The sequence below is a fragment of the Halichoeres trimaculatus genome, unplaced genomic scaffold (assembly GCF_033239565.1).
Source record: "Halichoeres trimaculatus isolate MK-OKI-2021-1 unplaced genomic scaffold, fHalTri1.1 fHalTri1_scaffold_19, whole genome shotgun sequence".
Lineage (NCBI taxonomy): Eukaryota > Metazoa > Chordata > Actinopteri > Labriformes > Labridae > Halichoeres > Halichoeres trimaculatus.
The window spans coordinates 14,439,999-14,461,844 of record NW_027437197.1 but is presented as its reverse complement, the minus strand read 5'-3'; the positions used below and the strand labels follow the sequence as shown (position 1 = coordinate 14,461,844).

General features: G+C 41.1%; 4 protein-coding genes across 4 annotated transcripts; all 4 read left to right on the top strand.

Moving 5' to 3' along the window:
* The first annotated feature begins 465 nt into the window (after nucleotides 1–465).
* LOC141808658 (trace amine-associated receptor 13c-like) lies at nucleotides 466–1,633 on the top strand. The gene is made up of 2 exons (XM_074695331.1): nucleotides 466–632; nucleotides 835–1,633. The coding sequence occupies exons 1-2, from the start codon at nucleotides 466–468 to the stop codon at nucleotides 1,631–1,633; spliced, it is 966 nt and encodes a 321-aa protein (XP_074551432.1).
* A 3,085-nt stretch (nucleotides 1,634–4,718) lies between these two features.
* On the top strand, nucleotides 4,719–5,832 carry LOC141808482 (trace amine-associated receptor 13c-like). The gene is made up of 2 exons (XM_074695108.1): nucleotides 4,719–4,885; nucleotides 5,037–5,832. The coding sequence occupies exons 1-2, from the start codon at nucleotides 4,719–4,721 to the stop codon at nucleotides 5,830–5,832; spliced, it is 963 nt and encodes a 320-aa protein (XP_074551209.1).
* A 3,656-nt stretch (nucleotides 5,833–9,488) lies between these two features.
* LOC141808657 (trace amine-associated receptor 13c-like) lies at nucleotides 9,489–10,645 on the top strand. Its single transcript, XM_074695330.1, has 2 exons — nucleotides 9,489–9,655; nucleotides 9,826–10,645. Exons 1-2 carry the CDS (start codon nucleotides 9,489–9,491, stop codon nucleotides 10,643–10,645), a joined length of 987 nt encoding a protein of 328 aa, XP_074551431.1.
* A 3,570-nt stretch (nucleotides 10,646–14,215) lies between these two features.
* LOC141808438 (trace amine-associated receptor 13c-like) lies at nucleotides 14,216–15,331 on the top strand. The gene is made up of 2 exons (XM_074695050.1): nucleotides 14,216–14,388; nucleotides 14,515–15,331. Exons 1-2 carry the CDS (start codon nucleotides 14,216–14,218, stop codon nucleotides 15,329–15,331), a joined length of 990 nt encoding a protein of 329 aa, XP_074551151.1.
* The last annotated feature ends 6,515 nt before the right edge of the window (nucleotides 15,332–21,846 follow it).

Here is a 21,846-nt window from a genome sequence, read left to right as displayed (position 1 = left end):
AGTGTAAAGTTACTGAAGATATCTGTAAATCTTCTAGCATTTTGTTGTCATCAGATTTCAGGGAATATCTTTTAAAAATAACAGACTGTTCCTTGTAAAATTACATTTTTTAACAGTGCAGGCTGGCTCCAGGTTAAGGTTTCAGTAACCCTCTAAAGTCTAAACTTTTCAGGACCTTAAAAGTTGATATTTGGCAAAGGGAATTGCTTGAAATCAGGACATGAGTAATCTGAGTTTGTACCCAAACATTGTTGTTGGAGACAACAAAAATGAGCAAAGACAAAACATTAGTATGGCTAGGGTTCAGGAAGTGAGGAAGTTGTTTGTGTGTTGTTAAGAACAATGTAGGAGGGACACCTGAGTTCAATGACCCTGAGGAAAAAATAGGCGGGAAATTTTTTTAGACATTAGAGAGGAGGTGTATAAATGATGTGACGTTGAGAAAGCTGCAGCTGTCTGCAGAGGATGGAGGACAAAGAGGAGCTCTGCTTCCCACAGCTCTCCAACCTCTCATGCAGAAAGCCTTCATCCTCCAGCTCAAAAATGATGACCATTCGTGTTTTGATGTCTTCTATTGCTCTGCTCACTGTGGCTCTAAACCTGCTTGTTATCATCGCAATCTCTCATTTCAGGCACAGATTAACCTCTGACTTATTTCTTTTAAGTGTGAACAGATGCTTAAGTATAGAGGAGATCATATGAGCTGTGACACATGTATCACTCATTTTGCACATGCAGAACTTGCTGTGAACTAAAGTTTGTGCTCTGTTTTTGTTGTTGTCTGTTTTTGCATCATGACTTCTTGCCTGTCTAACACTTTGTCTTCCTCTCCAGGCAGCTCCACACTCCCACCAACATCCTCCTCCTCTCCCTGGCTGTCTCAGACTTCCTCATGGGCCTTATCATGATGCCATTAATGATATCTAGAATATCATCCTGCTGGATTTTTGGAGAATACATTTGTTTAATGTGCTATTATTTATCTTTCACTATAACATCTGCTTCTATAGGAGACATGGTTCTGATCTCAGTGGACCGTTATGTTGCTATCTGTGACCCTCTGCGTTACAGCAGCAGGATCACTGAGAGGAGAGTTAAAGTGTGTGTCTGTCTCTGCTGGCTCTGCTCTGTTTTGTACACTGGTTTTTGTTTAAAGAATAACTTAAGGCAACCAGGCATTTACAACTCCTGCTATGGAGAGTGTGTGATAGCATTGGACTTTATTGAAGGAACTGTTGACCTTGTTGTGACCTTTATTGCTCCAATCACTGCCATCATTGTTCTGTACACGCGAGTGTTTGCTGCGGCTGTGACTCAGGCTCGTGCAATGCGCTCTCGGGTTGCTGCTGGTGTCACAGCAAAGAAATCTGAGCTGAAAGCAGCAACAACTCTAGGTGTTCTCGTAGTTGTGTTTCTAATATGTTTCTGTCCTTATAACTGTTTGATTCTTTCAGGGCACAGCCTCCTTCAAAGCTGGTCGATGTCGTTTGTGACCCTTCTGTTTGTCTCGAACTCCTGTCTGAACCCACTGATCTACACCCTGTTTTACCCCTGGTTTAGAAAAGCACTCAGACTCATTGTAACTCTGCAGATCCTGCAGCCAGGCTCTTGTAATGCAAAAATCCTGAGATGAAGCTGAGGAGTGTTTGTGCTTTGGATTCAATAAAATGACAATATGTGCATGTTTCATATAATGTACATCTTCTTTATTAACACATACAGAAAGCTGAGCTTTATGTTTTCACCACTCACCTCCATTAACCTCTACAAATGTGGCTTTTCACTAAATATGTGTGAGAGGAAAGGAGGATCAGACAGGGAAGAAGGAAGATGGGACAAACATTGTAATGCAAAATCAGATTGTTCAATTTTTTTTTTTTTTGCCAAACTAAGAAGTTTAAATGAAACAGACCAGTAAAAATCTGTTATGAGTAGATTTCATCTTTTTTGTTGTTGTAGATTATACAATGAAATTGAAATGCATCCCTATATCACTGCAAAAGATGAAAAGGTAAATAATAAAACAGGAACACACAGTATTAAAGTTATTGCACCAGCCTCCTTTAATTAAAATGTGCCCTTAATGTCACACCTGATAAGGCGCATTTTTGGATAAAAGACTTTAAATCAAGAAACTGACCTGGAAAACAAGAACCAACATAATCTCACATCTAACTCCAATAACACTTGATCATTGCAACTCAGTGCATTAGATTTCTATTATGGCTTTTTAATCACGTTCAAAATGATACATTGTGAAGCATACATGTCATGGACATGACGTGTTCACTGTCAGCAGACTGAAAAATCAGGATTATGATAATTATTCTACTGAAAGTTCCTCAGTCACAGTCTCTGTCTCAATCTGATGTAGATGGTCAAAGGTCTGATCGTTTAGTGTAGCTTTAATTATGAATTTATCAGGGTCAATCAGTTTGGCATCTCTCTGTCTGTGAGGTACGCATCCCTGAGTAGAGTCAAGTGTGTGTGTGTGTGTGTGTGTGTGTGTGTGTGTGTGTGTGTGTGTGTGTGTGTGTGTGTGTGTGTGTGTGTGTGTGTGTGCGCGCGCACCTGATTTGGAGCAGCTTTGGCAACATATATATATATTTCCAATCCAGTTCAAATTTATTTGTGAAGCACATTCAAAACAGACACTGTTTACCAAAGTGCTGTACAGAAAAATAAATAAAACACAGAAGGATACATAGCAGCTAAAATGAGATAAAAGAATACTAAAAGTAAAATGCGAAAACAACTAAAAAATTTAAATTAAATAAAAAAATAATTAATAGGCATGCTTAAGAACAATCAATTTAAACATTAGAACAAATAAATAAAATCAATGACTACTGTGTGATAAAAGTCCAGGAAAAGAGAATGGCTTTAAGAAGAGATTTAAAAAGTGGAGAAGAAGCTCGTCTAACGTGTTGTGGTGACTGGTTTTAAACACTGACCGTATGTGGAGTGGACAGCGTGGCTCTGCCATTTATCATTGTACGGTTTTATAGCCAAAATTCCCCGGTCACAGGCGCAGCCATTGGCAGCAGTTGTGCAGCCAGAGTCCGTGCAGTAGAGACTGTGAGGGATTCTGGGAGAAACTAAGTGGAGCCAGGTGACAAAAAAAAAAATATATATTTTTTTTCTTTCAAGAGTCTAATCACTTCTTGACTGTACCTCCTGATAAATTTTACAATCCCCGAAACCCCCCCCCCCCCCCCCCCCAAGAACAGCAGCTGTCAATCATTGTTTAACATATCGTAAAACCTTGTTTTTATTTATTTTTTAAGTTTGACCACAGCCCATCTGGAATGACTGGAGAGCCAGATTTTTGACCTATACTGCAACCAGCAAACAGGGGGAGCAGTTTTTGTGGTGACCTAACTTTGAGCATAGCAAGATGACATGCATTTTTTTTTACAGCTTATGGTTCAAAAGTTTTGGAGCCAGAACAGCAAATGCTTGATCCCCTCTGAGCTTCTGCTTGGTTTTTGGCACCCTCTGGGGCTGTTCACATGACAACGGTTCTAGGGTGGAACGCAAAAGTTTTGATGCATTTTGGCCTCGCGTTTACATGGAAACAGCGTTTCAGCTGACCTAAAACGCAAACTTTTGAAAACGGCCTCTAGAGTGGGATTTTTCTGAAACGTTGCCAACACCATTGCTGAGTAAACGGTAAGCCGGCGTTTTCAGTGGAAACACTGACGTAGCACTCCGCTTTGGACAACAGGACAACAGTACCGATGTTATGATAGTCGCAAACTACTGTGTTGTGCTTGTGCTGCTCAATCTGCTGTATATGCTGACTGTCTTTCAACAAAATGTGCATCCGTTGCTCCACTTCACTTTTGTACTTAATGTTCCCCAATACACCAGATGATTGGCTTAACTCTACTTCGGTGGAGATCTACCAAAAGCTGTTTCTGGATAAGACAGTTATAGCACTACCTATAGGCCTGGCATGCTAACTACAGCGTTTTCAGTCCCTCATGTTTCTGCGTAAATGCAGATTTTTGTCACTGCATTTTGGCTGCGTTTTAGTGTTTTCAAATGAAACTTTGTTGCGTCAACGGGGCCTCAGTGACAGCTGATCATCTGCCCTGAGTTAGTGGGTGGGTGGGTGTAGTTGCAGCAGCTCAGAGAGATAGGACAGGGCAAGTCCATGGAGAGATTTAAAAGCAGATAGAAGAATCTTAAATATTTACCCTAAACTGTTTGAGCAGGCAGTTGAGTGAGCCAAAATGAGGGAAATGTGATCATATTTATAAATGCAAGTTAAAAGACATGCAGCTGCATTCTGAACCATCTGGAGACAGGCAATGGACAACCCATTAACCTCTACATACAAGGCATTACAGTAATCCAGCTGAGTTGTGACAAAGGCCTGAGTTACTGTCTCAAAGTGCTGCCTTGAAAGGATTGGCTTTATTTTGGCCAGCTGGAAAAAGCTTGATTTGACAAATCCTTAATATGACTGTCAAGCTTTACATCAGGGTCAATTTGTGTAATGTTGTGATGCAAAAGATTGTAACATGAATGCTGCCTCTCCAGTGGGAATGAGGGGGTCGGAAATAAGGTTGGGAACCACTGGTAAAGAACAATGGAGGAGGGACACCTGAGTTTAATGACCCTGACAAAAAGGGGGAGGGAAATTATTCAGACATTACACAGGAGGTGTATAAATGATGTGACGTTGAGAAAGCTGCAGCTGTCTGCAGAGGATGGAGGACAACGAGGAGCTCTGCTTCCCACAGCTCTCCAACCTCTCATGCAGAAAGCCTTCATTCTCCAGCTCAGAAATGATGACTGTTCGTGTTGTGATGTCCTCCATTGCTCTGCTCACTGTGGCTCTAAACCTGCTTGTTATCATCACAATCTCTCATTTCAGGCACGGACTAACTTCTGACTTATTTCTTTAAAGCGTGAACAGATGCAAAAATATTTTATATTTATATGTTTGTGCTCTATCTGTGTTGTTGTCTTGGTCTGCTTTTGCATCATGACTTCTTGCCTGTCTGACACTTTATCTTCCTCTCCAGGCAGCTCCACACTCCCACCAACATCCTCCTCCTCTCCCTGGCTGTCTCAGACTTCCTCATGGGCCTCATCATAATGCCAATAGAGATATCTAAAATATCATCCTGCTGGTTTTTTGGAGACTTTATTTGTTTGATGGGTTATTATATAACTTTCACTGTGACATCTGCTTCTATAGGAGACATGGTTCTGATCTCAGTGGACCGTTTTGTTGCTATCTGTGACCCTCTGCGTTACAGCAGCAGGATTATTGAGAGGAGAGTTAATGTGTGTGTCTGTCTCTGCTGGCTCTGCTCTGTTTTGTACACTGGTTTTTGTTTAAAGAATAACTTAAGGCAACCAGGCATTTACAACTCCTGCTATGGAGAGTGTGTGATAGTGTTGAACTTTGTTGAGGGAACTGTTGACCTTGTTGTGACCTTTATTGCTCCCATCACTACAATTGTTTTTCTGTACACGCGAGTGTTTGCGGCGGCTGTGACTCAGGCTCGTGCAATGCGCTCTCGGGTTGCTGCTGGTGTCACAGCAAAGAAATCTGAGCTGAAAGCAGCCACAACTCTGGGTGTGCTTGTGGTTGTGTTTCTCTTATGTTTCTGTCCATATTATTGTCTTCTTATTTCAGGACACAGCCTCATTTATAGTCCATCTGTGTCTTTTGTAATTTTTCTGCTTTATTTCAACTCCTGTCTGAACCCAGTGATCTACACCCTGTTTTACCCCTGGTTTAGAAAAGCACTTAGACTCATTGTGACTCTGCAGATCCTGCAGCCAAGCTCCTGTAATGCAAAAATCCTGTGATAAGACTGAGAAGTGTTTGAGCTTTAGATTCACTATCAATAAAAGAAATATGGGTACATTTCACATAACTCAAACTCTTTTTGGATACTTGCAGAAAGTTGAGCTTTATGTTTTCACAACTTTCCAATGTGAACTCTACAAATGTGGCTTTTCACTAAATATGTGTGAAAGAAAACGAGGGTCAAACAGAAAAGAGAGAAAACGGGGGATGGAAGAAGCATTGTTGTGCAAAATTAGTTTAATTTTTGGTAAATGAAGATTTATGTTTCTAAGATGCTTCATTGTTTGCTGAATAAAAATCATTTAACCGAACCCAGCATTGAAGTTATTGCTTAGGCCTCGTTTCATTAAATTGCACCCTTCATGTCACACATTGTAGGGTGCATTTTGGGATAAAAGACTTTAGATCAAGAAACTGACCTGCAAAATGAGAACTAACATAATCTCACATCTATCTCCAATAACTCTTTATCATTGCAACCCAGTGAATTAGATTTGCATAATGATACTTTAATCAGGGTAGTAATGATCAATTATGAAGCGTACATGTCATGGATTTGAAGTGCTCACTGTCAGTGGACTGAAAAAACAGGATTATGATTTTTTTTCTGGAAATGGAAAATGAGAACCAACACAATCTGACACCTATTTCTAATAACACTTATCATTGCAACCAAGTGCACTGAATTGGAATTGTTTTTTAATCAGGGTCAAAATGATAAATTGTGAAGCGTACATGTTGTGTTCACTTTCAGTGGACTACAGAATCAGGATTATGATTATTTTTCTGCTAGAAGTTGCTCAGTCACAGACTCTGTCTTAGTCTGATGAATTTGGTAAAAGATAAAATTGCTTGGAGTTGCTTAAATTTTTGAAATTATTAGTGTCAATCAGTTTGGCATCTCTCTGTGTCTGTGAGGTATGCATCCCTTAGTAGAGTCAGGTACATAGGTTTCTTGGATGTGTGTGTGTGTGTGTGTGTGTGTGTGTGTGTGTGTGTGTGTGTGTGTGTGTGTGTGTGTGTGTGTGTGTGTGTGTGTGTGTGTGTGTGTGTGTGTGTCACTGACACTGACACTGACACTGTCAGAGAGAAACGGCAAGAGGGAGGGGGGTTGGGCCGCCAGGGGATCAATTTGCAACTGCTGAGGTTGTGTGTGAGTGAGCGACAGTAGCTGAAGCAGAGAGGAGTTTTTCTGCGCTAAAGCATATTAAAACGTACTTGAGGTCCACTATGAAACAGGAGCATCTTCCTGGACTTGCCATCATCAGCATTAATCACACAGTTGCACAACAAATTTGCATCAAAGAAGGCAAGAAAAGTCAGGTTTTTGATCTCACTTTACACCTGTACTTTCATGTGGCCAAGCACTACCAGTGAACTCAAGAATCAGGTTTTTGTTTTTTTCTGCTAGAATTTTCTGAGTCACAGACTCTGCCTCAGTCTGATGTTGAATTGTACATAAACAGACTATACATGGTCATATTGTTTATGGTTATGCTTTGCTTGAGTTTGAACTTATCAGGGTCACCCTGCCCTTTGTCTCATTTTTCTTCTTTGTTGGGTTTATTAGCAGGGTACACCATGTCACGATTCAATGGCGTCATGCTATTAGCTTATGCGGATTTCAGCATCAGGCTTACCAGAGCAGGGAATGGAGCAGCCGCACTTTGAAAGGAGTGCAAAGCAGGATTTTTTTTCAGTGAATGGGGAAGCAGAGCAGGGCGCCATCCTGCCCAATTTTTGCTTGTTTCTGCTCACAACAGGAGCGTGATACTTGCCCAAATCTTGGCCAAAATCTATCTAAGTACAAATATTTTATTACCTCCCACCTTTTTAGGGTTGAAGGCTTCAATTAAAGATAAGTAAAATATGCATGCACATATTTTTGGAGTGAATGTGGAATGGGCTTGCAATCTCATTGAAGGCTAAGCAGTAATGGGCCAAGTGGCATGATGGGACTTTAAGCAGGGAGCCACAGAGGAGGGCACCTCTGGTAGCGAGGAGGAGAAAATCTCAAAGCTCCATTCCACTCACATGCTTTGAGGCTTACATGCCATTTACCAAGAAGGAACATGGTTGGCTGTGGAAACATAAACAGCATCAGGCTTTACTGATCCAACCAGTACCAAACTGTACCGGGCTGCTTGATGAAAACAAGCCTTATGACTCCTGTTGCAGATGGTGGGTCCACAAAATGATGGACCCTTGTCATCCATTTAAGCTAGTCCCGTGGGTAAAAGCCTGGCCACCAGGTGCTCACCTGTGGGCACTTCTCTGCTCTGGCACGCTTAGCAGAGATGTGCTTTAGCACGGCACACTTCATGCATAAGCACAAGCGTGCGGACATGACATATAATCCATGATGTATGATCTCTGCAACCGCACCTGTCGACACTCTGTTTAAACAATGGTGTGGGTGACCTGGGACCACACTCTCCAGTGGGGGAATGGCGCTGCTGGGGGGGCAATCGTGCCTGAGAACAGGATGGCTTGGGTGGCCAATGTGACAGTGTGATAGGCTGGGGTTCAGAAAGTGAGGTAGATGTTTGAGTGCTTAGAACAGGCATGGGCAAACTATGGCCCAGGGGCCACATGCGGCCTGTTAAACATTTTAATCCGGCCTGACGAACTTGAAAAAATTTGATAAATAAACCTTGTTTATGTTTTATTTTCCCTGCAATTCTGATTTTTTCCCACTAGATGGCGCACTGTAGATACATTGGCTTTGTTGAGGTGAAGTGTAGGCCTATTACTCCAAGTTTGCACTTTACCCTCTGACCCATCAACCATTCTGTAAAGATGAACGGACCTAAGAAAAGGAAAGTGGACAAAACAAAACTCATTGAAACACATGGGAGTGCGCATATGCGCGTGGATAAGATGGAGTGGATCGTCAGCGATCTGTTACTTATATATAAAAAAAAAAAGCTCAGGAACATGTCTGTATAAACCTTCAATGTGAGTTATTTGTCTGATTTTTATACAGAGATGTTCACAATTAATATCAAAATATAACACAAACAATTTTGACACAATCTTTTATTATTTTTTATTTTTTCATTTTTAAAACCAGGACAGACAAACTGCGTTTTTCTGTTTTTCTGCAATTCCCTTTTTCCGTTTTGGTTTTAAAACAAACAAACAAAAAAAACAAGTCCGTTTTTTTTTTTTTTTTTTTTTTTTTTTTTTTAATTTTGTTTTTAGACAGAATGACGAAAGAATGAACCATACACAGATTAAAAATCCCATTATAATTCCATTCTCTCATATTCTAATTTTAATTTTAAAACAAAAACAAAACAGCGAAAAATAAACCCTTGTTTTCTGATTTTTGATTTGAAAACGAAAAATTGAATAACAGGTCGTTATCCGTTTTCTTATTTCGGATTCTTAAACGGACATGGAATGAACAAATGATACGCTGATAGTTAGCAAAGCACTCCATCCATCTGCTCCTGGTCCGGCCCCTATGCAAATGTTAGAACCCATTGTAGCCCACAGATCAAAAAGTTTCCCCACCCCTGATGTAGAACAATGGAATAGGTAAACCAGAGTTCAATGACCTCGAGAGAACATGGGAGGGTAATTATTCCCACATTAGAGAGGAGGTGTATAAATGATGTGATGTTGAGAAAGCTGCAGCTGTCTGCATAGGATGGAGGAAAAAGAGGAGCTCTGCTTCCCACAGCTCTCTAACCTCTCATGCAGAAAGCCTTCATCCTCCAGCTTAGAAGTGATGACCATTCGTGTTGTGATGTCTTCTATTGCTCTGCTCACTGTGGCTCTAAACCTGCTTGTTATCATCGCAATCTCTCATTTCAGGCACAGACTAACTTCTGACTTATTTTTTTAAAGTGTGAACAGATGCTGAAGATTTTACAGTGCAGTATCTGTAAAGTGGAAACTGAAGTTTGTGCTCTATCTGTGTTGTTGTGTAGTCTGTTTTGCCATCATGACTTCTTGCCTGTCTAACACTTTGTCTTCCTCTCCAGGCAGCTCCACACTCCCACCAACATCCTCCTCCTCTCCCTGGCTGTCTCAGACTTCCTTGTGGGCCTCCTCCAGATGCCAGTGGAGATCTTTAGAAAGACATCCTGCTGGTTTTTTGGAGACTACATTTGTTTTCTTTGTAATTTCATACCTTTCATCATAACATCTGCTTCTATAGGAGACATGGTTCTGATCTCAGTGGACCGTTACGTTGCTGTCTGTGACCCTCTACGTTACAGCAGCAGGATCACTGAGAGGAGAGTTAAAGTGTGTGTCTGTCTCTGCTGGCTCTGCTCTGTTTGTTACAACACTTTCATTTTAAACAACAACTTCAGGCATCCAGGCATCCACAGCTCCTGCTACGGAGAGTGTGTGGTAGTGTTGAACTTTATTGAAGGAACTGTTGACCTTGTTGTGACTTTTATTGCTCCAATCAGTGCCATCATTGTTCTGTATGTGCAAGTGTTTGCTGCGGCTGTGACTCAGGCTCGTGCTCAGCGCTCTCGGGTTACAGCCATTAGAGTCAAGCTTTCAGTCAGTGTCACAGCAAAGAAATCTGAGCTAAAAGCAGCCATAACTTTGGGTGTCCTCGTGGTTGTGTATCTAATATGTTTCTGTCCATTTTTCAGTCTGGTTCTTTCAGGGCACAGCCTCCTTCGTACTTGGTTTGTGTCTTTTGTGATATTTTTGTTCTTTTTTAACTCCTGTCTGAACCCACTGATCTACACCCTGTTTTACCCCTGGTTTAGAAAAGCACTCAGACTCATTGTTACTCTGCAGATCCTGCAGCCAGGCTCCTCTAATGCAAAAATCCTGAGATGAAGCTGAGAAGTGTTTGAGCTTTGGATTCAATAAAATGACAAAATGTGCACATTTTATATAACTTCAACAGAATCATGTTCTTCTTTATTTACATGTGCAGAAAGTTGAGCTTTGTTTTTCACCACTTTCCTCCATGAACTCTACAAATGTGGCTTTGTGTGAAAGGAAAGGAGGAATCAGACAGGGAGAGCAAACTGGAAAAGCATGTTGATGTGCAAAACAAAAGGGATTAAATATTAGTGATGAGGATGTATGTTTTTGCTTCATTATTTGATAGAATAAAATTCATTTTTGTTGTCAGTGAAGTTTGTACAATGAAATTGTGAATGCATTGCTTTATCAGTGCAAAAAAGATGCATACTCTTAGAAAAACATTGACCGAAGTCTCCCTTAAAAAATTAAGGCAATAAAGGAACATTTTATATACTTAAACAGAATTTATTTGCTTTGACTTTGATTAAAAAACTATTGATCTAATGAAACTGAGTTTGAGTTACCAATAAATTTGGTGGATTAATTTACTGTACAAATTTACTAGCTGAAATTGATTTCTATTCATTAAATATTTTGATAATACAGGTTAATATTAACTAATTTCATGGGTGAAATTGAGGCTATCTTTTTAAATATCTGGATAAGAATGATTTGGATTCAATAAATCAAATAAGGTGTATCAACTCATAGTTGTTACCACATGGCTTAAAGTCTATGTAATATGAATTGTCACCTTGTTTCCTTAATATTTCTATGAATAACCAGCCATCTGTTGCAAATATTCACTGAAAGTCAGCAAGTGAATCACAAGATAACTGCAGGTCAACACTTCATGCAACTTTGGTCATGCATATGTCTTTCAGAATCATTTTTTAAATACTTTTAACAAGTCACAAGATTTTTTTTTCACCTTCATCAGACTCAGTCTCTACTCAGACTGCAGGAGAACTACTCAGGATTAGGTGTGATGCAGTGCTGCAGGGTCTCATACCCACTGTGTTCCCTTCTCACTCATGGTGGCAACTGTTAGGCTACAATTCACAGAGGCATTCTGGGTAAAACTTGAAAGCTGTAGCTTTACTAAACAGCTGGGAGGGGCTGAGGTGTGTGGAAACCTAGGAAACAAAGTGCAGTACATCTAACTTCTACTCACCTCTCAGAAGAAAGTTTGTCTCTGAATCACGCCAGTAAAGTTATTAGGTAACACATATGCAAAACAATGTGCAACTGCATTATTCCAAGTGTTGTTATGGAAACATCTTACATTGAGCAAATGGTAGGTAACGACAGATGTGGCAGACATCATTGTCCATGTTGTGCAATGCATTTGGGGGAATTGTACAGAGATTAAAACCAAAGAGTTCCTTTTGAGTAACATTTGTCATTTTTTCTACATTGTTGACTTTACTGATAAAATATAAACAGACTCTACTCTATGATTATCAGCTGTTATGATATGAACTAAAATGAGTAAAATTCAGTTGATAAATAATTCAAATATGATTTAATAATCATTTTAAAATATATATAACTGCACATAGTTATTTTTATGTAAAGGTTTGTGAATATTAATTTAGCATATTCACACTTTTTAGAATGTAATGAAAGATTTAAAAACAAAACAACAAATAAATAAAATGTGAAAACACACAGTATTGAAAATTTTGCACAGGCCCCAGCTCATATGATTGTGTGCAACAACAAATTTTATTAACTCAGCACATGAAATTTACTTTATATTGTTTTAATCAGGGTCAAGATGATCAATCATGAGGTCTGCATGTTGTGCAAGCTCAAAAAATTGAAAAAGTGGACCATAGAATCATGACGACATTTTCCTTTTTACTGCTAGAATTTCCTTTGTCACAGACTCTGCTTTTGTCTGAGGCTAAATGATCTCATCTCTTATCGTTTTGCTTCTCTTTAATGTGAAGTTATCAGGGTCACTCAGTTTGACTTCTTTCTGAGGCCATGTCCACACGAAGCCATATCCACATATATTTTCTATACGTTTATGCTTGCCGTTCACACGAAACCGCAGCTTTGCGCCACTAAAAACAATGTTTTCAACTCCAACCGAAGTGAATATTTTTTCATGGTTTTGTGTAGACACCAGTCTGGACACTACAAAACATGGGTTTGGTATGCCTGGAGCTGCACTACTAGGTGGATTTGCCAGCTGCATGTGAATGAAAGTACTTTTAAGAGTCCCATATTGTGCAAAAATCAATTTATTAAGTCTTTTAGTAAAATTTGTGGGTCTTTGGCTTTCCTCCAAGCCCACAAAATGTGATATTTAATGACAAAACCTGTACTTGGTGGTGTTTATGAATGTAAAATCCTGACCCAAAATTAGCTGTTTGGATTTTGGGGATTTGCTGACGTCAGCGATTCTCTTTTTTGACCAATAAGAAGCAGGTCTGATCTGATTGGTCAGAATGCCAAGGTTGAAGAGCCATCACTGCTCTGTTTTTGGCTGTAAACAACCACATAGTTCCATGCACAAGCTTCCCATCTCAGAAGAAGACAAGACTAAGTGGCTAGAGTTCATTTATTAAGGAAATGTGCCAGCTACACTCAGTAAAGTCACTAGTCACTACTGCTAGTCACTTCAAGGCCGACTGCTTTTCCAACTTTGGACAGTACAACAGAGGGCTAGCGAATAGACTGGTCCTGAATCCAGGCGCATTACCAACCATCCACCAACAAACCTCGGACCCTGGAAATGTGGGTATTTTAAATGCTGTGTGCTGTGGAGCAGATGTAAGAGCTTTTCCTCAGTGTCCCCCTGTCTCTGTGTTAGCTTCAGGATTCTAACTTTAGCTGCGGTTAGCCTGTTGTTTTAGCCTGTAATGTTACGGTAAACAGGCTTCTCTGTTTTCTAAACATTGTGCACGCGGAGCTCGTGGGGCCATTCTCAGTGACGCGGAAGAGTAGGGCGGTATCAGCGGTGACTCATTTACATATGAAGATCACGCCCACTAAATTAGACCGTTCTGAACAGAGGGGCTATGAGAGTTTGTAGTAGGCGGTTTGGAAAACAGCCATTATCTCACATTTAGAGGTAGTGAGAAGCTGCTTTTCTGGTTTTGGGGTTTCCAGTGTACTGTGTCTTTTTGTATTGTGAAAGGTGTGATTGGGCAAACAGTAGGAGTCTGTGGTTCATTTTTGGCCACCACAGTCAAAAAAAGTCAGAGCTATGGGGCGATAGTATGGGTTTGGATCTGCTTTCCCATTCCTCACTCTCACCTTACCAGCTCTGACCACTTTCCTGTCCCCTCTGAATGAAGGACAGAAAGAGGTCAGTTGCTCGATTTATCTTCACTGTGCTGCTGCCCTCTTGGACACAGGCAATCATGGGCTTGATGAAAACTTTGAAAGTGGCAAAATGAAAGAGGCAGCCCTGCAGAGAAAGTGATGATGCTGTTGTTGATGATGAGACCACCCGAGGAAGGAGGAGCTTTAGAGTTGGAAATCACAGAGGAGAAGAGGAGGGGTTGAACTGAAAATATAAAAAAGAGAGGAGAATTTGTTCGATGGCTCAGCTCTGTCCAGAGAAGCTGCAGCTCTGTAAAGATGGAGGCCCAGGACGGAGCAGAGCTCTGCTTCCCACAGCTCCTCAACTTGTCCTGCAGGAAGCCCAGCTCGTCCTGGCCTGAAGCTCTGTTTCTTCACATCGTGCTGTCCTCCATCTCTCTGCTCACTGTGGCCCTCAACCTGCTCGTCATCATCTCCGTCTCTCACTTCAGGCACACACTTCTCTACATCTGATCCTCTTCACAATGATTTATTTTAAAGTCTGTAAACTGTGAACAGCTCATTCATTCATTGCATGTTGTTGTTGTTGTTTAATGACACTTTGTCTTTCTCTCCAGGCAGCTCCACACTCCCACCAACATCCTCCTCCTCTCTCTGGCTGCTTCAGACTTTCTCGTAGGCCTCTTGCTGATGCCGGCTGAGATCCTTGTGAATACCTCCTGCTGGTTTTTTGGTGACTACATTTGTTGCCTGTATAATTATGTGTCCTTCATCCTGACCTCTGCCTCAGTGGGGGATATGGTTCTGATCTCAGTGGACCGTTACGTTGCTATCTGTGACCCTCTGCGTTACAGCAGCAGGATCACTGAGAGGAGAGTTAAAGTGTGTGTCTGTCTCTGCTGGCTCTGCTCTGTTTTTTACACCAGTGTTTTCTTAAAGGATGATTTAAGTCAGCCAGGCAGACACAACTCCTGCTTTGGAGAGTGTGTGATCTTCATAGACTTCATAGCAGGGACAGTTGATCTTGTTTTAACCTTTTTTGCTCCAATCAGTGCCATCATCATTCTGTACATGCGGGTATTCACCGTTGCTGTCTCTCAGGCTCGTGCTGTTCGTTCTCAGGTGACATCACTCACACTCCAGGTCTCTCTCCCTCCCCCAATGAGGAAATCAGAGCTGAAAGCAGCAAGGACTCTGGGTATCCTTGTCGTTGTGTTTCTGATATGTTTCTGCCCGTACTACGGCTTGGCTCTTGCAGGAGACAGCTATGTCAGTGAATCTTTTTCATCATTTGTAATCTTCCTGTTCTACTTTAACTCATGCATTAACCCTCTGATCTATGCTTTGTTTTACCCATGGTTCAGGAAAGCTCTAAAAGTCATTGTTACTCTGCAGATCCTGCAGCCAGGCTCCTGTGAGACCAACATGCTGTAGAGGAACCAGCTCAGGAGGTTTTCACAGGATTTAAAATCTCGAAGATAGATTTTTCCTCTGTATAAAGAAATGCACAAGTTTATTATATTATTATATTATGTTGTATTTTTTTTTTTAACTCAATTTGGTTCAAGTCTCAAAAGTAAAAGCAATCATGAGTGAAATTGTCTTAATCCATGCAAGTGTAAAATGGAATGAATCTTTATTTCAAGTGAAAGAAAAATAGAGCTTTGAACTTAAAAAAGAAGTCATTTACGTGTACCTGAAAATCAGACTTAAGAATGAATCTGATTGCTCTTTTTTGCCGAATGAAGTGGTTGAAGGTGTGTGTGTGCAGTGTGCATAACAAGTTTCTCACATATCTTTATACACTTGCAGCAGCATTTTCTACAAACTAAGATCAATACTTTTATACACTTAAGAAATAATTCCAGATGTTTTCTTCTGATTAAAGAACCATGACAGTTTAATCATCACATGCATACCCAAACCTCTCACACATTAGCCTGTGCATTGAAATATCTTGCATGTTTAGATTTGATTGCTTGTCTGTTTTGTTGATATTTGCATTGCTGCACAATAGTTGCACAAACTGATCATCAGTTTTAAACCTGCTTCACCAAAAGCCTCACCTTTGCTCAGGCATGCATTTCAAGTTTTAAAGAGTCAAAAATATCTGCAGCCCTTTTTCTGAACTGTTTCAGTGAATCGATCATTGGAAATTTTTTATTTATTATTTTATTTTTCCTAAACATGTGTCCAAGTATCCACTCACAGAGGTGTTTTATTTGTCTTCATCTTCATGGGCCCCATCCTTCCGTGCAGACTCAGCCGTGCTGTGACACCTGCTGGTGAATGAGTAGATTGCATCATAGATAATCTGCAGCTTCATGTATCTTTTGAGCATGCACAGCATCTCCTCCCCGTTTTAACGTAGGTCAGAACAAGCAGGGATGCTTTGAAGAAGTTTGCATTCTCTGCATGCTTGATTCATACTGTCTGCATGTAGTGCTCTGCGGCAGACTGCCTCTAGATGGAGCTGTTGATGTACTTTTTGGGTGGGAAAGCAGCTGAGATGAAATTTAAAGCAGGGGTAAAATAATTCTGCATCCATCCACTCATCAGAATGGCTGAAGTTCTCTCCCTCGCCACTGGAGGCCTGTGTTTCCCACACAGAACACTGCTCCACGTGCAAACTACACTCAGTGTGTGTACTCATTCCTTTACTGAGACCAGCGTTTTCTGTAAGAGAGGATACATGCGCGTGCGCACGCGCGCGCGCACACACACACACACACACACACACACACACACACACACACACACACACACACACACACACACACACACACACAATTACCTCAAGTCTGGACAAGTTGAAGAGAGCAGCAGCTCTCTGATTTTGTGTTTGCAGATGGATTGAAACATGTTCACAGAGAAATAAAAGTGGAATAATATTTGTGAAGAAGTTTTATTTAATCTTATTTGAAAGGGATGGTAAAATCATTTAAAGACTTACATAGAAGCCAGTCAGCTAAACAATTTTGTCTGTGGTTGCTCCTGGAAGACTGGATTCCCCAGATTGCACACTGTGATGAATTTGTCCTCTGAAGAAAGTTCATGTAAACCTTTAAATCAAAGTTATTCACAAGCTGAAGATTGTTTTTGTACTTCTTAAATCAAAAGTTTGCATTGATTCAGAGACTTCTTTAAAAAAAAAAAAGTTTTAAATCTGAGTCTAAAATGAGTGTGTTGTATAGCTCTGTGCTTGAGCTGCTGCTTTTATTCATGTTTTTGTGTTTAAATAAAATCACCTCAGTCAGGCAGAGGCTCAGCACACCTACAGCAGAGTGTAAACACACTGTACATACACACACGCCCACATACACCCCTCTGCAGTGTGTTTGTGTGTTCAGTATGGCGTGTCTGGATCTGCCGCGCATTCCTCCATCTGCCGGCGTGACGCCTGCTGACAACAGCATCACATCCACAGTTTCAAAGGGGAGTCACAGCAGACGCAAACTTTAGTCTCAGGAGGTAAATACAGCAAACCAACGAGTTTGTGTGAGGAGGGATAATGTTTAAGAAACACAAAAAGACACAAAAAGCAGGAAATATAAAAACAAACAGTGGATTAAATAAAAAATAAACACCATGTAAAATTCCCTCCTTTGATTTCTGAACCATGGGGGGAATTTCTGTCTTTATCATCTGAAGGTGAAGAAACACAACAGACAAACAGGCGCCACACTACAGAGACTTCTGGGTCGTCTATGTCATTGCCACGTGCTGTCATCTGGAAGCAGCAGTGCTTCAGTAATTACACACCTGTGTGTCATGCATTCCTCCAGGTGTGTAACGCTGGCTCTCTGCAGTCACTCACAGCCTGGATTAAAACACTGATTAACTTTAAACACAGGATTTTAACAAAGGTATGATGGATCAGTGCCTCAGGAAGTTTTAAATGACTCAGTTAAACTGTAAAGCCTCCTGTGCTGATCTAATTAAGTATTCATATTTGCAGATGATACACAGTTGTATTTTTACTTTAAACTTGACGAGGCTGAAAATTTGTCTGATTTTGGTCTGCAGAGGGGCTACACACATGCACTTGTTTTTGGTGCCAAAACAAGACACAAACCAAGTTTTATACACACACACCTGGCCAAGAACAGACCAAGTTTATAGTTTTCATATTCAACCTCTGGTGCTCAAATATTTCATGCAGTCATTTGAGTCATGGGAGGAAAATGGATGATCTAAAGATAAATATGGAAGTTATTCTCAATCTGTGCTAGTTTTGCTCCAAAGTTGCACCTCTTGGTTAGGTAAGTAGAAAATACAAGTGTTATTATTCTTCATCTCCTTCTCTCTGCAAAAGATATATGATAACAGTAGAACAGAAAGTATCCCCACAAGTTAATCTCACTACCAAAAAAGTATAGAAGTTTTACCCAAAGCTAAAAAAATAGGGATTTAAAAGCTTAAAAAAAGAGAGCTGATAATGTTCTTATTGTCTGTATTTGAGCAAATATTTGACATAAACACACACACACAGTGTTGTACCCCAGTCCTCTCCTCGGTGTCCTCGGTGCTCTTTTTTTTCCCTGACACGACCCAACATGTTGGAACCTCACAAAGAGGGAGGAGGGACAACGTGTCAGACTGACGGTTCAACTAAAGATCAGCCTGTTTTATTCATGCCAAAGGGATACACACACACACACACACACACACGCACGCACGCACGCACGCACGCACGCACGCACGCACGCACGCACGCACGCACACACACACACACACACACACACACACACACACACACACACACACACACACACACACACACACACACAGCTCCTCACCCTCAAATGAGAGCTGACATTTCCTCTGAGGGGAGCCATCTCTGACCTTGAGCTTCCCTGGGCAAAGACTGAGTCCAGTCTGAAAACAAATCCAAGCTGAGATCAAGAATCCTTTGATTATTTTTGCCTTGTTGCTCTAAGATAAGAATTACAGCAAGAATCCACTCAGTGAGAAAGTCACACATTCGGAGAATCCTGTTAAAACCAATACAAAGTCTGAGAAGCAGTTGAAGAAAAAAATAAAAACCTGCCATGTGTGGATGTTTGTGTGTCCTGAGTTCTATGATGATGAAGCAAAAGTGGACAAGTGGAAACACGTCTTGGAGAGCAAAAATAACATTTTATGTAACAGGAATGGGAACGTAAGTATAGCTTAAAGAGGAATGTGTCAACACAAACTGATGAATGAGTTTAAGGCCAAAGACAAAAACAAGGCTGCTGCCACCTGAGGGAGGGAACACCTGGAAACTGAAGAGCTGTAGGGCTGCTGTGGGACAGGGTCTTAGTTTCACTTTGAGTTTCCTGTTTTTTTTTTTTTGTTTGTTTCTTTGATTTTTTTTTCAGTCTGTTGAATTTAAGAACTCAAACTCTGAAGTGTCTCAAACTGAAAGGTCAGACCTAATCCTCTTCTTTTCCTGGAAACATCGTGTTTTCTGTGATCGAGCATCGTCTCTCTGCTCTGAAACCAGGTTAATCCTCTGAGTTTGAAAAATGACCAGCACATTAAAACCAGCAGGAATCTCCAATTAGGAAGCTCTCCTGCTGCTTTACAGGAAGCTCAGGATCCCCTTCAGAGAATCTGGATCAGATATGTGAAGGTCAAAGGTCACCATGGACCCCAAAGCTTCATGGAGTAAAAAATTAAGATTCATAAAACATATTTTCCTTTTTTCAAACCTTTAAAGATTGAGCTTTAATTTCACTTCACTGATCTTGTTAAAACTTGGAAGGAGATTAAGTTTAGATTTAGTTCAAACTAGAGTCTAGTCTTAAACAACACAGGAAACATGTAACCAGCTGTAGTAAAAGTGTCCCCTTTCATGCATCACTTCTTCTTCTGTGGTTTTATGTACCTGCTGGTTCCTGTTGAACCCCTCTGACCCCGCCCCCTCTCATGTCTCCTCAACAACAAACTCTGCGCCTCTGTGAGATGTTTTTGCTCTCAGGTGGCAGATTTACTCCCCGTCTATTCACCGCTAACATTTTCTGCTCCACTTCCACCTCCACCCTGCAGGGCACAAACAACCCTGGCAACAAGCGGTCGAGTAGAGAGGCGACTGGATGGATGTCTGTGTGACTGCGCAGCGAGCAGCGCGTCTGATTGGTCGGTCGGCTGCAAACGCTAAAAAGCAAAGTGAGCCACACGGAATTGTTCTCGTTCCAGGAAGCTTCTTCTTCTTCTTCTTCCTCACCGGCACGTTGTCTCCAAAGGAGATTTGTGCTCGAGTCGGGGTGTTAGCATGTTAACAAGTGGGATAAAAGTGTGCGACCTGCTGACCGCTCACACTCTTTCACTCTGTGAATTTAACGTCTTACAGTTCAGTTCTCTGCAGCTTTTTTTTATATTGAACACCTTCAGGCGGCCGTCTTTGAACGCCCACCTTCCTCTTTGAACTCATCTGTCTTCAAACAGAAATAATCCAATTATCTGAAGCGATTGTGATGCCTGGATGTGAGCCGTGACACGCTCGCACTCCCTGAGTGTGGAGGAGGGAGGTGTGATGTGGATCCAGGTCAGACTGAGCTTATATCCATCAGAGCTGCAGGAGCACAGAGCAGACAGGTGATATGATGACGGCTCACCTGGGTCTGCTGTGTGTGTGTGTGTGTGTGTGTGTGTGTGTGTGTGTGTGTGTGTGTGTGTGTGTGTGTGTGTGTGTGTGTGTGTGTGTGTGTGTGTGTGTGTGTGTGTGTGTTGTGTGTGTGTGTGTGTGTGTGTGTGTTTGGGGGGGTACTCTCTAAAGAGATGCTTTTCCAGAGTAAAATTGACACAATACATCATCTTTCCTGTGATGGGGATATCTTGTGGAGTTGTCAAGGTGATTTTTTTTTTTTTAGCAGAAACTGAGAACGTGTGTGCGCTTATCACTACTTCTAAACCTCATTAGGTGTCTTTAAAAACTTTAGCATAAAGCTCTGACAAACACAAATCCTAAATACATAAACATGCCTGAAAATATGACAAATATGAAGTAAAAACCACATGGTTTTCTAATGAAGCCACTGTAGTTCCTCCGGTGTCCACTAGATGCTGTTTCCTAATGTGAGTCCATCTCCATAGAACCCCATATTAAAACATTCAATTTCCCAGCAGAAATAAACATGTTTACAGCCTGTTACAAAAGTAGTTTTGACTTTGTCTTGCTCCAGCTCTCTTCCCTCCTTGTTTTTACCTCTTCGTATCCCTGTGCGTTTTAAACAACCAAAGTTCTGCGTGAATCTCCTGTTTTTGGCAAGAAAGTTTGGCGTGCATCCAAACTTTCTTGTCACCTTTTGCAAACAGCAGAATCTGCTCTAGTTCTGAATCAGCTCTGAGAACTTCCTGCTGACTGCAAGGGGAGATGCTGATGGATATGGATGTGTCGTGTCTCCTTTGCTGATCCGTCTCGGTCCTCGGTGATCAAAGCTCTCTGAAATCACTGAAGCTGAATCGCTCGCAGGTCGAGACAATGGCTGAGGCTTTGTGTGGCCCCACCGGGCTTCAAAATCTTCTCTAATGCGTTGCTTCATCCAGTTCAGTGAGGTCAACATCAAAGACAGAGAGGACAAGTACAGCTGGAGAAGATTAAACGATAAAATGATGCAGAAAGACTGCAGCGATAAAACTAGATGAAAACTTGAGTGCATAAAACAAGAATGTGGAGTTCCTGCAGCTGCACAAGAGAAACTTTTCTCCTCCTGTGATGCTTCAGGAAGACCTCCTGCAGGGAGGAGAGGGATTTCCTCTAAATTTGGCAGCCAAATTCAGAATAAAGAACACATAAAACAGGATTAAAGGGAGAATAATAAACAGCTGGAGCTTCATTATGATGGAAATAAACTCCAGCAGAGAGACACAGAAATACGAGATACACGCAGGGGGTCTCCACTAATCAAAAGATTAATCTCTTTTGAGAGCAGTATGAATAAACCAGTCACTCATACTGGGAA